At 39.2% G+C, this 18,096-nt stretch overlaps 2 protein-coding genes across 5 annotated transcripts in view; both read right to left on the minus strand.

Annotated features, from left to right (window-relative positions):
• dnah2 (dynein, axonemal, heavy chain 2) overlaps positions 1-228 on the minus strand; it is a 170,353-nt gene extending 170,125 nt beyond the window's left edge. The window contains exon 1 of the mRNA XM_051898662.1: positions 55-228. The gene's annotated coding sequence lies outside the window, so the exon portion shown is untranslated. The remainder of the gene's footprint in view (positions 1-54) is intronic.
• Positions 229-4,631: 4,403 nt separating this feature from the next.
• serpinh2 (serine (or cysteine) peptidase inhibitor, clade H, member 2) overlaps positions 4,632-18,096 on the minus strand; it is a 33,459-nt gene continuing 19,994 nt past the window's right edge. For 2 of the 4 annotated variants that reach the window (XM_051901409.1, XM_051901408.1), the window contains exon 5: positions 6,824-9,204. In XM_051901409.1, coding sequence (XP_051757369.1) covers positions 8,899-9,204 — 306 coding nt within the window. In that variant the 3' untranslated portion in view covers positions 6,824-8,898. Of the gene's footprint in view, positions 5,201-6,823; positions 9,205-18,096 lie in introns of those variants that run through there. The other 2 variants (XR_007931041.1, XM_051901410.1) reach the window with 2 other exon arrangements.

Here is an 18,096-nt window from a genome sequence, read left to right on the forward strand (position 1 = left end):
TCTAAATTCGACAGTCTCAGTTAAATTTCAAAGCAAGCAAAATATCTCTCTTACCTCTGAAATTTGCCTCCGACAGCGTCTTCCAACTATACAAATGACTTAAAGTGCGTAAAGTCAAATTTTCCAAAGTTTCAAGCGGTAAACGCCATTCAGACGACCCTGCGCGTGGGGACTTTGTGGACGCGTCTCCATGGAAACGGCGCACGACATTGCTTTCTCTGCAAGGATATTACGTATGTCCTATGCCGTTGAAGCTTTAAATGAAGGCACAAAACTATTTGTTTTATTTTTATTTTTTCTGTTTTGTTTCCTTTGTATTTTTGTGGTTGTGATTATGTGATGTATGCTTATTCTTCTGTATGTCCCCGTTCTCTGCAATTAAAAAAAAAAAAATGAAGGCACAAAACACCAACTGTAAATAAATAAATAAACACGGTAATGTTTGTATTTTTGGGAATAAGAAATACGGTGGGTCAGAGAGAAGAAAGTGTGTTCCTCTTTTGAGTGACAGCGATCGTGACCTTCAGCAGATGTGTGTTAAATAAAAACCTAGGCTACTGAAATGGTATTATGTTTATATATTATGTTTGCTCATAATAGTCCAATGGCACATATAGCCTTGTCTCAAGAGAGAAATGATTATCTTCTTTCTCAAGCACCGACGACACAGTATTGCCTTATGAATGCAGAACAGCTCAAGGATGTATTAAACCAGTGAAACATAGAATATGGATAATAAAAAACGTTCTTTGTAGCTAGTGTTTAGTTAGGAAAAGGTAAAAGGGCCATTTTAAGGTTCTCTTTTAATAAAACTCAGCAGTACGCTCTGAACTCCTTTGCACAAAGAACTGGAAAACATCCAGAGGCATCATCAATGGTTGAATGCAGCGGTATAGACATATGAATAAACCCCACAACAGCCTTAGTAGATTTATCAAAGTTCAAGCACTGCCCCACACATCTTTTAAAACCCAAAATATTTGTCATTTTTATCACTTCTCTCACCACTCTTAAAATGGCTCTGAGTACAAATGGACAAGCTGTAGGATTTGTACAAGCCACCTGACCCTGGGGGATCTGTGAACCTCCATTCACTCTCTGTATAAGTACAACTCAGATGGCACACAAATCCCCTGGTGCCATTTCCATTCCCCTTTTTCTGCATCAAAATGGTGTGGAGCAGGACTTTGACAAAAGGCAGCAACGAGAGTTGAAGTTCATGGCTCAGGTCTATAATCTTTTATTTAAAAATGGGAGATTAAACATTAAACCCTCTAAACCCGTTGGATGAAGAGGGTGCACTTTCAGTCTCTGATAACGTCCCTCACACTCCACCTCCACCCATAATGCATTTCACATTTTGATTATAGACACAGACACACACATAGACACACACATAGACACACACTCCCAACATTTCTCTCTCTCTCACCCATGCCTACTCTACTGAGATATGTGGCTTGACAGAGCCCCTCTGAGAATCTGAGTGCAAGTCAAACTAAATTTCCCTACCGGGACCTAAAATGCCCCACCGTAATGCTACTGCAAACAACTTTGCATTGCTCACAGGATTGTCTTCTAGTATATTAAAATATGAGCTAATGTACCCTTTGAAAAAAAAAAAAAATCCTCTTGAGAGGTGAAAAGGAAAAATAGGGCTGAAATAATAAATGGGAGGTAGAGGTATGATATATATAGATTTTTTAATATGACTTTAAAACCATTTTAGCTTAAAATGTTCTTACTTGTCTTAATTGCATTTTTCCAGTAAGACTTAAATTGCAGAGCATAATGATTAGAGAGCTCTCTAATTCAGTTATTACTAATAAGAATTACAATTACATAGCTCTCTAATTCAATTCTTACTAGTAACAATTCCAATTAGACAGCTCTACAAATTAATCCTTATAGTCATATGTCTCCATTTCCATTCATTTTTAATTACAGAGCTCTACAATTGAATTTTTACTAGTAAGAATTCCAATTAGAGAACTCTCTAATTCAATTATTACTAGCAAAAATGCAACTCTCTAATTGAATTGTTACTAGTAAAAAACACATTTAAGATACATATAATTGCAGAGCTCTGTTATTGAATTAGGGAGCTCTGCAATTGCATTCTTACTAGTAACAACTGAATTAGAGAGCTCTTGAATTGCAATCATTATTAGCAGTGTTGGGGAAAGTTACTTTTAAAAGTAATACATTACAATATTGTGTTACCCCCTAAAAAGTAACTAATTGTGTTACTGTTTATGAAAAGTAATGCGTTACATTACTTTTGTGTTACTGTTTCTCACCTGGGCTGGGCTGGCTTGTTTGTTTTTCAATAACAACAAAAAAGCTATATTTTTGGCAAATGTTAAGGCCCTTTCACACCAAGAGTGAAATGAATATTTACACCTGTACAGTAGAGGGCGCAGCTCAAACAAACCTTTCAGCTGTGCTGCCATTCTGGATTAAAGAAAAATAGAATACAGGAGAAGTATTCAGTTCAACACTCTTATTTCTAAATCTAATCTAAAGTAATTTTTGCTTATTAGTATGGTTGAATTAGATCATTGAAGATCAGCAGCAAAGACACTGGTTAATAAATTGAGATTAAATACATAAAGTATATTTGTGTAATTTAATATAGTTATTACATGTTTGCATAAAATTCTGAGATTGCATTTCACTGTTTTTATTCATTTTGAGGAATACTGAATGTTTTTGTGCAAGTGAGATGAGTAAATGCATGTTCACATTTAGTCTAGAACTACAATAACCATCATGTTCACACAGCGCACACAAAACCTTCATTTCTCTCAACATGGGGACAGGAGAGCTGTCAGTCAATAAATGTGATTATTTGAAAAAGTAACTTAGATATTTTGTTGTAAATTGAAAAAGTAATGCATTACTTTACTAGTTACATGAAAAAGTAATCTAATTATGTAACAAGTTACTTGTAATGCGTTACCCCAACACTGGTTACTATGAACTGAATTGTAGAGCTCTCTAATTGGAATGCTTAGTAGTAAATTGTAGAGCTCTGTAATTAAAAATGAATAAAAGTCAATAGAGACATGACTAGTAAAAATATATTTGTAGCGCTCTCTAATTGTAATTGTTACTAGTAAGTGTTGAATTAGAGAGCTCTGTAATTGTAATTAGCAATAACTGAATTGTAGAGCTCTCTAATTGTAATTGTTACTAGTTACTGCATTGTAGAGCTCTCTAATGTAATTCTTACTAGTAAAAATGCAATTACGACGAGTAACCCTGGGAACATTTTAAGCTAAATCGGCTTGCCATACATTTGTGAAGATTATCATGATAAACAAAACGTGTAAGAATTTTGTTGGTCAAAGAACTTTTCTTTGCTAACATCCGGGTTGGCCTTAACTTAATCACTGCAGCATTCTGTGTATGGTGAGTAGGTCTCAGCAGGGAGAAACGCCATATAATGAATTTGTATGAATTTGACTTGAATAGAATGTGAGCATGAATCAGCGAAGCTAATGAGAGCTTGGGCAAAAATAATGCGCCCTCGTTGCAGCCTCGGGCCTCGAGTCCCTGACAGCAGCACAGCATGCTTTATGTTCACAACGCATATGATATATGAAGACCGTACATCGAAACGGACGGGCATGCTCACAGTGTTCTGTTTCACTCACACACGCTTATAAAGTCAAGAGGGTTATGAGAGCCTTATGTCATCGCCAGAACACAACATCTGGGTCCCTCTAAAAGTTTTAGAAGTTGCAAATGAATAATGACATTCTTCTGGTGGGGGATAATTACGTAACTCATTTTTTAACATCGTCACATTGTGTTCAGTGTTCACAGGCACGCCGAGGCCCTTGTAGAAGCGGTAGCAGCAGGCAGCGGCGCGCACGTTTTGACATTACACGTTCATCACCAACAGGGACAAACATCTGATGTTCCTTATGTGGACAAATGTACAATGCATTTACACTTTTTTCCATCTAAAAGAATCCATCTATGCCCTTCCATAACCCCCTTTTACCCGCAAACTCAGTCTGTAAAAATAATAGCCATCTAAAATGTGTTTCCAGCGTGGGGAACCGAAGCATTCTGAGGTAATCAAATAAAACTGCCCTCAAAGCTTTTAATAAAACATGGCCGTGTAGGGACACTCTTTTTTCAAGATTAATGGCAGGGATTCTTCCCCCCCCCCCCCCCCCCCCCCCCATCCCCACCCCCCACTCACTTCTTTTATTTCTTAATAATTCATTTGTGGAGGGACGAAACTAACAGTTTGTGTTTATGTGCGGTATTGGCTGAAAGAACCGTCGCTGAGAGGATGAAAAATCCGTTGTGCCACCGAACATCCCACTTTTTCCAGTGGCCCTTAATTAGCGTCCATGCTTAAAAGGCCTGACGGTTCCAATATCACAGCTACTTTTAATATCTCTGGCCCAGTCGCTCATGTAATTATTGGACAGGGGTTGGATAAGGATACAGTACTTTGGCCATTTTTATAACATAGTTATTCTGTTTCGTTTTATGTTTCTTTGAGAGGTTTCCACTCTGGAGAATTTAAATGAATAAAGCACTGCGTAAAATGGAAGCTGATTAATACGCTCATTGAAACATTAAAAGCCTTATAGCCTTGTAAACTCGCCTTGCAAACAGCTTTATTGGCTTAAGCTATTACATTTTTACTTGTTTTTGTTATTTATTTATTTATTCAATTTTTGGGTGCACTCAGTATATTGAATGCAGCACTATAACCCAAAGCCATATTACAGTACAAGCACTTCTACAGAACACTACTTTACAATACAGGCAATTTTCCCCAGTCATGCACAGCTTTCCCTTCTACCACAGCAGTAGCAAAGAAAAGTCAACAGATATAAAAAGTCTTGGGGTATAAAATCAACATGTAAATTCTTAATTTATGGCATGATTTGTCACACCGTTTAACTGGCATGAAGTGGTACAGCCGTGGCCTCCATTGATTGGGGCAGGCATTAAAAGATTAAAAGGTTTATCATCTGTCTGTGTTGTTGATGGCAGTCTCGAGTCATTAGCGCCATTAGCATTAAGCCTACCCCATCAATAACAGCCCGGGTGAGTGATCTGGCTCCCCGGGAGAGTGATCCCAGGGCTGGGGGCAGCGCTGCCAGCTTAGCCCATGCTCTTCTGGAGTCCTTGATCTGCTTGGGTAAGTTTGTCCAGGAAGATGAGTCAGCTACAGTGGGAGAAAATAATATATAAAGATGTGGCAGAGAGAACGGCAACCTTCTTGTGTCAGAGCCTCGTGGTTACGATAGAAAGTGTTTATAGTTAGAGATTTTGCTGTCATTTATATTACAATATGTGAATTTATTATACTTTTTGGTCCCATTTTATATTAGGTGGCCTTAACTACTATGTACTTACATAAAAAAATAAGTACAATATACTTATTGTGTTCATATGGTATTGCAAAACACTTTTGCTGCTATTCAGGTGCATACAGGTAAGGTTAGGGACAGGTTTGGTATAGGTAGGTTTAAGGGTGGGTTAGGGTTTAAGGGATGGGTCAACAGTGTAATTATAAATGTGATTACAAATTTAATTACAGATGTAATTACATGCAGGTATTTTAAGTACAATGTAAAAACATGTATGTACACAATAAGTGCATTGTATCAAATGATTAATTTAAATGTAAGTACATTTTAAGGCCACCTAATATAAAGTGGGACCTACTTTTTATTATATTTATTATATGATATTTTATTATACTAAAAATAACTACTGTATATCGTGAATTGTAACTGTTCACTTTATTTAAACAATTTTGATTTAACACCAATGTATCAGGTTTCTGGTTCAAATGTGATTGCTTCATGCTAAATTGACTTGAAACAGTTACTCTTTGACTTAACTTGATGTTCTCATTTTGAAATAACATGTTTCAATCAAGTAACCCAATCAAACAGGGCCTTCACTTCCCCTCATGCTTTGCACGGGGCTGAAGTAAATGTTGAAATAAAGTGTTATTTTATGCATTTTTTTTTTAGCAAGATGAGAAAATGGAGAGACTTGTTAATGTTTAATGTTCTATGTTGGGATTTAAAAATTTCTGTTATGGTTTTGGGGTTTAAGGTTTTGGGGGTTATGGTGAGTGTTGAGCTTGTGCTTGGGTTGAGGACCTGCTAACAACAATTCAAATTGCTTTAAAGGTCGGGTAAGTAGTTTTTCAAAAACACTGTTGGACATTGTTGATATTTGAAATCAACCCAAACAAACCCACCCCTCTCTTCATTGCTCCTCCTCCAAAACTCGCCCTCCAATCCTAACCACTGTGCTCAGAGTGGGTCTCAAACTCCCCGGCCCGATCACTACTGGCAGGCGGAGCGAGTGCACTAACAATGACGCTAAACACCTCATTCTCTAGCGATCGTCAGTGTGCAGTGGTTTACCTGCACAACTCTCACTATCTGGCCACTGTTACACACACAATACGAGTGGATGTCTGTTTATCACAGCTGAAGCGCAACAAAATGTTTCATGAAAAATAAACCGCAGATAATGAACAAACGACAAGGAAGCACAAAAAATGAACGTACAGTACACAAGAGTAAATACAAACAAGTGTTCGTTGTTAGTCGCCAACAGCACAGCAGCTCCAGACAATCAATGACACTCAAACCCAGTGTTACTCACATGTGAAGCGGAATCAAAGCATCTGTTTTCAGGCCTTCCCGCTTAGCTCTCTCCAGCGTTAGGAAGATTTTCTAATATTAACGCGGGTCCTAAATCACTTGCCCAGTCATAAACCTTCATTCCAGTGATATTCTTTTAAGCTCTTTTGTATTGTGTCTCATTCTCTCTTTCTGCATTTTTTTTTTTTTTCAAATCTTCTGTTTGTTCTGTCTCCTCAACCATCATACGCCCCTAATGCTGATTGGTTACACATTTATTGTTGGTGTCTGCCCGACTAACTTCCAAACAATGTTTTTGAAAAACTACTTACCCCACCTTTAATAATAAAGCAACCACTATGGTAGTATTCTGAATGAAACCAGTATCACTACTGGACTGCCAACACTGAACATCACATGTGTAAAGAAAAGTTATATTTAGTTTGTTATGTAAATCACAGAACTAAACAAGAAGCATTCATTGTAGGATTATTTGAATGAAAGGATTTGATTTAAATGAAAACCATTAATTTAAGTTAAACTAAAACCATTCATTCAAGTCAAATGAACACCATTGATTTTAGTTAGTTGTGCATGGTTGATTCTATTGGGTTTTACTCATTTAAATCACGTGGAACCACTATCCATGATTGAATCATGTTCAGCCAAACGGCTATGTTTTGAGTGTATATAGTTATCTTGAATTGAAATAAGCTTTTGGTCATATTACCTGGCCCTAAATAAAATCTAAACTTAAAAACACATCACTGTTAGATATAGAAGTGTTTACATGTCGACAGTGGTTGGAGTCATTTTGCGTTGCAGTGTAAGAGTCTGTGGTGTGTCTTTTCCAGTATCTCAGCATCAGCATGTGTTCACTCGGCTGTCACCATGGTGGGTTTCCTTACAGTAACAGTAGGGAATGAGTTGTGTCAGTGTGTCGATATGAGTGTAGTTGACACCCACCACACTGGTTTCAGAGCTTCTCACTGACGATCTCATCGTGGTGCACGTCTATCACTGTGAGTGTTGCTGTCAGTCAGTGTCTCTGCTGTGAATGACTTGCAGACATAGAAACGCATGTACTGTACTAGTGCACAAACTGACCACAAGAACTTCACACAGGGTATTTCAAATGTAACTAGATCATTAGGCCCACACAGAATCTTCACACTGATTGGAACCGGATTTTGGACCAGTGAGATTTCACTGGGTAGGGCTACCTAATGTGACACTGCAGAAATAAACATCAAGTGAAACACGAATCTGGTGTAAAGGGAGTCACACACTGGACACATACAGCATCCTTAAATTCAAATTTAATCAAACATCATCGTTGACGGACACACACAAAATAGGCTAGAAAATACTTTGTTTATAGTTGATGTTTCAGTATCAAGTCTGTCTTTTTTTTTTGTTTGATAGCTTGAATAAAGCCTTGACTACATATTAAAACAATTGCATAATAATATTAAAAACTGCATTATAAAATGCATTTTATAAACTTTCAGTTTGTGCAGCTGCAAACTAGGAATGCACGATATTTTGACCGATACTGATAAGCACATAATTATTTTAACGTTATAGCTGATAACTGATAAAAAGAAATTTCAACTTAAATCAAATTTATGCAAAAATTAAAAACAAACAAAAAAAAAAAACAATTAAATTTTAAATGTTTAGCCATCCATTTAGGCAATTACTAATAATTAAAAGTATTATTGAAAGTATAATTCATTAAGAGATCTAATTAAAAATATATATTTAACAGTATTATAAGTATAAGTGAATGCTAGATGAAAGCAAGGGTTATAAAAATATACAGAAATTAGCATGAACAATTAAAATCTAGATTCTGATCAATTAAAAATCTCTAACCTGTTGTGCGACTCTCTTCTAACAGATCTGTGACTTTCACTCATGACAGCTGCTGAAAGCTTTTTCAAATAAACCCTAATATTTAATAAACAAAAATACTAGTTGAATAGGACGTGAATAAAAGACATTCGAATTCTATCGAAACCTGAGGAATAATTCTGTGGGCGCAGATTCCGTGCTGGCCTACACATCAGTTTAATTACATCCTATCCTAAGCTCTTTCATATCTGTAAAACAACTAAAGCGTAACACAAAAACAACAGATGAAAGACAGTGGCTTTGCAGTGGATAAGTGGGTCAGTTTATTGTCAATACCTGTAGGTCAGCCATTTTGGCTCTTTAGCTGACTGTCAGTGCCAGAGGGTGAAGTATTTTGGCTCTACAGCTCGTCGTGAATTGCAGGGCCGTCAGTGTGGTCCAGAGCACCTATCATGAGCAATGCACCAGTGCTGTTGTCCCTAACTAGTATAATGAAGGAATGATCCGCATAAAAGATTTTTGGCTTCTCCACTTCCTCATCCTCATGCATACCGTCGATGCTGCCAGACTCAGGGGCCAGTTCAAGGGACGTCCAGTGCAGCACGGCTCCCAAGTGGAGCTTCCCCCGTCCCATGCTTGATGCGGCGGAGAAATCAGCTGACGTCTCGTGCCATGCATTTACCAGGCCCAATGTGGCCAGCTGCTTCTGAGTGAGAGCAAGAAGGGAAAAAGAAAAAAGTGTGGGGGGAAAGTGCAAGAAAACAGAGAGTATTTAATGTATTTTCATATTAAATGATCACAGATTCAGAAGGCAGGAGAACACTAGACCCCAAAATCCTCCTCTGCTCCAAATGATGGTGCGAATCAATTATGGAGACTATGTAAAATAAAAGCACAAATATGAGCCAAAAGAGACCTTGAAAAATTAAACATTCATGGCTCTTTATGTCTCCCAATGGTGGAAATAGAAAGAAAAAATAGAAGAAGAAAAAAACAGCGGTCCTCTTCAGACAGGTAGAAAGGACAAATGAAAGCAAAACATAAAGAGTGTCACTGTAAATCAATAATGTTTCAAAAATCCGGTTGTTTCCCCTCTTCATTGTCTCCCCTTTATTTTAAAGGCATGACAGATGCCCTTGTTGGCAGTGCAGGCGGTACAAAGCATGCGACAGGAGCTGAAGACGGTGGCCGAGGGAGAGCTGCTTATGAATAATTTAAAAAAGATCTCTCTGACCTCAGCCCGCTTTTGTTTTCCTTTCAGATATGAATTTGGCAGAAAGATGCTCGCTGACAGGTAGTTTATATTCCCCCTGGATGAGATCCTGGATAAACGACAGTTACCCGCATGGGGAGAGAAAGAGAGAGAGATGGTGGAATGAGGAAGAGGAGATAATAAGTGAACTGCTGTGGGAAGATTGAGAGACACCCAACTTGTTTGTGAAAGCTGAGACCGAATGGCAAGTGCTTTAACTGAATGATTAAGCACTCTTGCCTAAATGACTATTGTAATTAAAGCAGAGTGCATGCACACTCTATCTTGTTGCAAAAATGATGGGAACGGCTGAGTTGGTGTGCTAGTTAGCTTTGCGCTAAATTCAGAATAAAAGATTTGGCTCCAAATCAATGAATGAATTGGAATTCTAATTGAACAGACCTCACCTGACAGGAAGCTGAAATCGAATTTGAATCAGATTGGCAGAATGGCAATTCAAATAAAAGCAACACATTTTTTTGCATTCTGGGAAAAGAAGTGTCCTTCCACCCTGGTCTGCAGAAGGTAATTTATTAAATATGATGAAATATATATACTTCTCTAGATCTATTTAAAGGCCTAAAAAAATATAAAACTATTCAAACAAGGCTTTGTCAACTTTTCTTTTCTATTTAAAGGCCCAGTGAATTGCTTGAAACTGAAACAGGAAGACAGGGCAGGACATATCGAACAGCCCCGCCCCTTTTTTAAAATAGCCAATAGCGTTTCGTTTACATCAAAGATCGACCAGAGCCATTAAACTCAGTAAAACCTCTGTTCCTTCTAATCTCTAACTGTTTATCCTACTAATCTCCTCTATATCACTTTAAAATACAGCATTCTGTACAGAATCTAAATGGGTCTGATACCTTTCGTGGTCGTAGCTGAGTCGCGGTCCGCGGATATGATCCGCTCTGTGTTCTCGTGTCCCTAAGCCAGAGCAGACTGTGCTCGCGCTGCGGCGGTTCACGTGACACTTAACGCGAAAACGAACTTCATTCGTGTCAATGGAAAGCATATTTACACTGTCTGAATCCTTCGCTATTCTCTATATAGTGCACTATGTGCCATTCACCATGTGTGAACAAATGACCGATTTCAGACGCAGCTTCAGTGTCTGTTGATAGTGTAGGAGGGGGCGGGACTTCAGATTCTAGAGAGCATTTGATTGGACAGAAGATTTGATGAGAAGCTGAAGTGCGATGTGATGTCATGAAAATCCGTGATCCATTTTAGCGGAAGTGAGAGACTGTATGTTTTGAATGCTTATATCTCCTAAATGCGAATTTTGTCATTGTTTTGGAACACACCAGCTTATTCATAACCTTAAGGCTAACATATTCATACTAAAAGCTAAAAAACTTAAATTTTGATTTCAGGGGGACTTTAAAAATTACAGTTGTATGAATTTCTTAGATTTCTACTTCCTTACATTCAAACTTGAATTGCAATCAAAGAGTATATATATATATATATATATATATACTATATAGTATATATATACACTCTTATATAGTATATATATATATATATATATATATATATATACGCCATAACAGTTCACTCATATTACTGCACTCAGAAAATTATAAAACTCAGTGATTGGGTTGTTTTAACCCAGCAGTTGGGTTAAATGTTTGCCCAACGTGCTGGGCAGTTTTATTTAACTTAACTCTTGTTTAAAAATGACTATATGGCTGGCTTAAAATGAACCCAATAGGTTAGAAATTAAAAATCAGACACATAATTGCTAGAGGAAACAATAATAATCATAAGGCGAACATTTATTAATAAGCAATTTAATAAATGTGTATTATTCATTAAACATATTAATAAATGTTAATTTCCAACACATTTTGAGTTCAGTTTAAGCAAGTAATTTTTAATCAATAGTTGAGTTAAATAAAACCTCCCAGCTGGTTGGGCAGACATTTAACCAAACCGCTGGGTTTGTCCATTTTTAACCCAACATTTTTTAGAGTGTATGAATGGGAGAAAGTGCAACTCACAATATGGCAGAAAAAGGGGCCATTTGCAAACAAGCCGTTTTTGTAATCCACTGTGTTGCCATGTTTTTCTATGTAAACACGCACTAGACAGATGTCTTCACGTCAAGATGTGTTCACGTCTTGAGTCTATCCGTTTTTTCCCATTCCAATGGACCAACTTCAAAAATGTGCTTTTTTATGCTATTTGAGCATAAGAAGCTACATTTATGGGACAGTTCATGTCAAGGTTTTATTGCTTATTTGAAATATGTTATTTAAATGTGAGTTTGGCACAAGTTTTTGAGATTTTGCTATTTCCCCATTCAAGTATTGTAGATAGGAGTTGGTCTTACACGCCGGAAATATCTGCCCAGAGGCATAGCAAATATGGCCACCGAGTGAACTGACTTTTCTCCGAAAGGGACTTTGAAGTATTTTTGCATCCTGTTCGCTACTTCAATTCAAATTCAGCAATTAAAAGACATTCTCAATTCAATTCTGAATGGGCACAGAGCCCTGATGCTGGCACAGGGGTTGTTAAAGTGGAAAAAAGGTGGAAAATGAGAGAAAGATGGACAGAGAGGTTGATAATGAGGGAGAGAGGTGGAGGAGGCTGTCACCTCACTAACGCTGTTCGACCCTCTGCGGTTCTCTCTCTCTCTCAACAGTCTCTGCACACACCTGCACTAATGCACTTCTATTGTCCTCATCCATTATTCTCCTTCTCAAACCTCTTTCCTCCATCACTTCATCACTGCCTCATCCTGTCGGCCGCTCAGCCACCTCTGTGGCATCCTCATTCCTCATCTGACCCTCCACCGCTTGTTTAATTCCTCTCTCGCCTGCTCTCATGCGCTCCCTGTCTTTTTCCCGCTCTGATCCGAACGTCCAGGCTTGTATCTAAGCATGTATTTATGTTCCAGAGAGTGACAGTCTTTCCTCTCTGTCTCCTGAGGCTTTCTCACCCTCTCTCATGGCTGTATGTCCTTGCTATACAGGCTGACACTGCATCGGGCACATTTACTGCCCCTTAATTAATTCTCTGTGTGTCTCAAAGGGTTTTTCCTTGCACCTCTCCAGCTTTCCCCGTTGTAACTTTGATGTTTTCCGGCACTATAGATGCAGATCCGCTCCTGGGCCGCACAGTCTTGACCTGAAGCAGCTTGTTGCCACAGCGGTGACATGGCACTGCGTGTTACTACGACAACGCTGTCTCCGGCAATTACGGTCACATGCAACATTAGCAGACATCTCCCAGCCTGCATTGTGACAGCCTCTATAAATAGCATGCCTCTTTCTTTGCCTCGCTCTTTCTCCTTGGGATGGCGGCACCTCTCGAGATGTGCGGATATGCTGAGGTCACTTCATTTTCACAAAACAATCAGCATTTAAATATTCAGCATGAGCCGTCGTTGTGCAAGGGTTCACCCGAGAAGCCCCCCGGGGTCTAACGGTCGAAAAACGCTCATTTCGCATATTCACTTAGCCCAGATCTCCAAGATGCCACACAGCTTAGCTTTGAGTCATTTGAGCCTAGTGAAGCTTGGCCTCACTCCTACAAAATCCAACGCAGCTCATAGGACGCCCCGGAGGAGGAAAAGGTAAACCCTCCCTAGGTGCAGTAAGCCCCCAAATGAATTAATGACACGTTTACGGAGAGGAGACGTGCCCAGGAGGCAGCGGGATTGAGTGATGGCTCTGCAGATGAGTACAGTAGTTTCAGCACTGGAAACAGATGAAAGGAGGCTAATGAATATCATGTAGTAATGTGGCACACAGACTCCCTACTAATGCAGTAAATGTGATGGGCAGATGGAGGAAAAAGCGAGAGAGTGAGATGGAGCGAGGAGGAGGGCTGTGTAAACATGGTTCAGCTCTAATGCTGCTCATTGGGTGGAAATGGAGCGTCTCTATGTACTTCTCTTCTCACTCTCTCTTCCTGTCTGTTTCTTTCTCAAGCCAAAGTTTTCCAAAAGTAGCCAATCCTTACTCTCCAGCATTATGCCGTAGCATAATTCAAGCGCCTACATCAATAAACACAACTACAAAAACATACAGCTCATGAATAACGCACAAGAAGAAACAGCCCTGGAGTCGGCTCCATGTTCTATTTTCTATACAACATGATGGTGCATGGGAACTTAAGTGGTGGAGATGGCCTCACCAGTGGCACACAGAGCCTTCAGCAACTCCAAGCAACTGTTTTATTCAGCCTTGCAGCATCACGCCAGTCAGTTCAGCTTTCAGAATATGTCTTGGGCATTATTCAGTGTCAGAGTTCTTTATCACTATCTTATGTCTAATTTACATTCTTTCTCTCTCCTCTTCACTCTCTTTCCCCCAATATTCTTCTTTTTGTTTATCCTTTGCATCACATTCTGCCACAAAGCATTCACGCCGTTTATACGCTTCCTGGAAAAAAAATCACAAGAAATTAGTGGGAAAAAACCCCTGCTGGTTCAAAACAGCTGTGTTAACACATGAAATGCATATGTTAAATTACAAATGGTTGGGAAAACAAGAAGAGATTCTGGTTTCAAATTGGTTGAAAAAATAATAATTTGGAGCAACTGATTTTCAAAACGTTTTCGTATAAAATGCTAAACACTCTATACATCAATATTTTCTGCACTACTACTCAGGGGGACCAATGAGCCTCAACTAAAATCAACAGTGCAGCGCAAGCCAATTTCCAAATGAATGACTCTTATGAGTAGGTTGTATAGTGAATCAAAAAACACTTGTGAATCAGTCGAAGCAGTTACAAAACCCCTCCCCTAGGGGGAGCCTTCCACTTTAGATAAAAAAAAGAGGCATAATGCCAGGGTGACACATGGAGACAAGAGGCCATCAGGAGTCTGCTAAAAGAAATAGCTGTTATGAGAGAAAATTCACAGTTTTGTAGGACTAAATTTATTTTGTGGTATTCTGCAAACAGTGACTTGAGGGGGTTATTTCACCCTAAAAATAGCAAATTATGTCATTAATTACCCTCATGTTATTTAGGCATAAGGCTTTCATTCATCTTCAAAACACAAATTAAAATATTTGAATAAAACCTGAGAGATACTTTGATGTGCTCCATGTATGCGCCTTAATCAATGTTTATATGTGAATAAAAGCCTAAATCAAATCTGTTAATCATCTGAAAAAGCGATCATGTCTCTTTGATTAAGACTTTGATTAAACCACTATCTTCATTAAAAATGTTTCATGAAGATGAACAGTTTCTTGAAGAGTTTTTTTTTTTTTTTTTTTTTTACAGTTTTAATGGGTTCGGAACAACATGAGGATGAGTAACTGAACAGAAATTTCATTTTTGGGTGAATTATAAATCAATGATTCAATGACGTCAGGGATCATTTAATAAAAATAATTAAATTAATGAATGAGTATGAATATTTTTATTTACTATAGGCCAAAAGTTAGGGCAAATTATTAGCATGCCACTTTTGTGCCTCATTATAAAGTCTTTTAAAGTAATACAATTTATTTTTTGTCTGTGACTTCTGAAATAATCTCATAATTTGGCAACAGACTGATAAGGATCATATAAAAAGAACTGCGAGTCTTTATTTCCAAATATTCCTTCCTGAGAAGCACTAAAAGAATCATTAATGGAATTAATAGAATACAGTTTCATTGCTGGCAAGTATGACAAACAATAATAGAAATTCATTTGCTATTGGCAAGTGTGACAAAAGGTTTTTACAAGGCCATACAACTTCAATATATTATATATACAGTTTTATACATAATAAACAGGATAAGTCAATATTTGTACGACTGTGAATTAGCATTTTATACTGCGCTCTAAAACACTTGTCTAAACACAACAGGCTTTTCCCAAGTCCTGGCATACACACCACATCCACTTCATGACCTCATCAATGAGTGTGTGTATGTTAGCTTGACTCCCTCTGTCTCTCTGGCACACACACAGAACTGTGCAATCCAATTACAGCCACACTGGCATCCACAGGCCTTGGCATAGTAAGTGTGTGTGTGAGTGTTTTCTGTGTATCCCTGCGTCAGACTCTTAAGGTCAGTGTGTCTGGCTGTGTGTGTTTGCCAGGCATCAGGCAGACGGTGACCCCTCGACCCCTCGTGCTCGTTATGGAGTCCAGACTCAATCTCTTGTTAGCCGCTATCGCCTGGCACTAACAGCTCATGAGCTCTGGCCCCGCTGCCTCACCACCAGAGCGGATATTTTTATCCGGCTCGTCCATTCTCCTGCCCTTTCCCAGTCTCTTTCTCTCTCTCTAGCACTCAACCCCATTCCACCTCCCTCGCAACCACTCACCTCTCCAGCTGCACGTCAGTCCAATTTGGGTCATCCTGCCCCGAGCCGGGCCCCCGTAGCCACGCAGCACGGCTACATTAGTGCATACGCAAGCGCAAGGATTGGAAATCAGGATAATGGCAGCTCCTCCTGAGAGCGAAGATGTCTATGCGAGAGCGTTAGAGCGACTTGAGAGTGACAGAGCGTCTGGCGGCCATGTTGGAGGCTGAGGCTCTGAGGCGAGATGATAGATAAAAAGTGGAAACGCTATTAACGCCTCGAGATGGAGGCTGTGTTTGCTCACTTCGACCCTATCAGAGAGGGAGAGGGAAGCAACACTCAGCGCGCCTCTTCTGTCACTGCCCATATAAAAGCGGAGGAATCAAGTGTCTCTGACCTACGGTGATATTTCTTCAGATACTACAAGAGAGAGTGTGTGTGTGGCAGAAAAAAGAAAAAGCCAGACAAGAGCATGAAAGAGCAGAGAAAGACAGAGAGCAGAACGATGTGGAGAGCGAGGGAGCAGCAGGAGAGCTTGTCAGAGAAGTAATACAGCTCTATTCATGTCATGCACCCGATGCAGGACTTTTCGGCCTCTTTCCGCACGCTGGGGCATCACTTATGTGAACACAGCAAGTCCAAAAAAGGAAGTCATGTCTCAGCTGTCGGTGGGTTTCTTTTAAAGCAAAGCTTCTAGGTCTCTCTTGGGCATCCTTACCGCTCATGTTAATGTCAAAATCTTGTTCTTCCAAGCAGAGCTGCGTATGCGGACATGGCATGTGGGGTGCTTATATTTCTCACCCGGCATTACAAGACTTTAACAAAATGCTGTCCCACCCTACAGCGTCCGTTCACTTCTCTGTGCGCCCTGGGAACAGTTGTGCCCCGTTTGACCTGTCTAGTTCAACAACTGTCATTTTTGTTGTACCTTTTTTCTACTCCCTCTGTCTCTTTTAACCTCTACTTTTCTACATTCCTACCCTTTTCTGCCACTGGACTCCTCTTGACACATTTGCTGTGACATCTGCTGTCTACCATGAGGATAAAATCAACCTTGTGGTTTAGACAGTTTGTCATCTGCCTGCAGCATTACCCTGGGACAGTGACCCTACAGCAGGGGTTTTCAAAATAGGCTCTGGGGACCCCTGGGGGCCACAAGGGACTGCAAGGGGGTCAGCAAAAAATAGAGAAAAAAAAGAGATTTTTTAAATGTAATTTTAGGGCTGTCAAAGTTAACTTATGCACCTAAGATATTAATGAAATATGTTTAACTTAATGAGTTTTTTATATTTACATTCACCAAATTTATAGGAATATGTTTTTCATTCTGCTTTCTAAAGACTGGACAGACTTGTTATAAAATAAATAAAAATATATAATATATAATATATTTAAAGGGGTCCTTGATCATGATTTCACTTTTTTAACTTTAGTTAGTGTGTAATGTTGCTGTTTGAGCATAAACAAATCTGCAAAGTTACGACGCTAAAAGTTCAATGCAAAGGGAGATATTTTCTTTTACAGAAATCGCTTTTTAAGAACTACAACAAATGGCTGGTAGGGACTACAACAAGCTTTTTCCCGGGTTGGTGACATCACAAACCCCAAAATTTACATAAACCCTGCCCCTGGGAACACGCAACAAAGGGGGCGAAGCCATGTTGGGCTGCTTTAGAGAAGAGTATGAGTTGTTGTAGTAGAGTGTTGTTGCCATGCCATCATTTTACACCGGACTGCTGCACAAACGAGGGTCAATTTAACACTGGATTTGCAAAAAAGATTAACATGACGGTACATGCTAGTCAATGAGTTGAGTCAACTCCACAGCAACTACATAAATTTATCCATTAACTATTCAGAAACGTCCAGATGCATTCTAAAAGTTGTAACTTCTTCCTGAGTTTCTCCATCAGTGTCCGACTCCGGTTTGAACAATGTAAGGCTGAACACCATTACTGACAATTGTAATTTTGGCTGCGTGAGATTCTCCAGCTTTGTTGTTGTTGAGCAACCAAAGCGCGAGCTGTTAAAGCTCCGCCCTCTTTTGGAAAGCGGGCCGGGAGCAGCAGCTCATTT

This window comes from Ctenopharyngodon idella, chromosome 7 (genome assembly GCF_019924925.1).
Source record: "Ctenopharyngodon idella isolate HZGC_01 chromosome 7, HZGC01, whole genome shotgun sequence".
NCBI classification, from domain to species: Eukaryota; Metazoa; Chordata; class Actinopteri; order Cypriniformes; family Xenocyprididae; genus Ctenopharyngodon; species Ctenopharyngodon idella.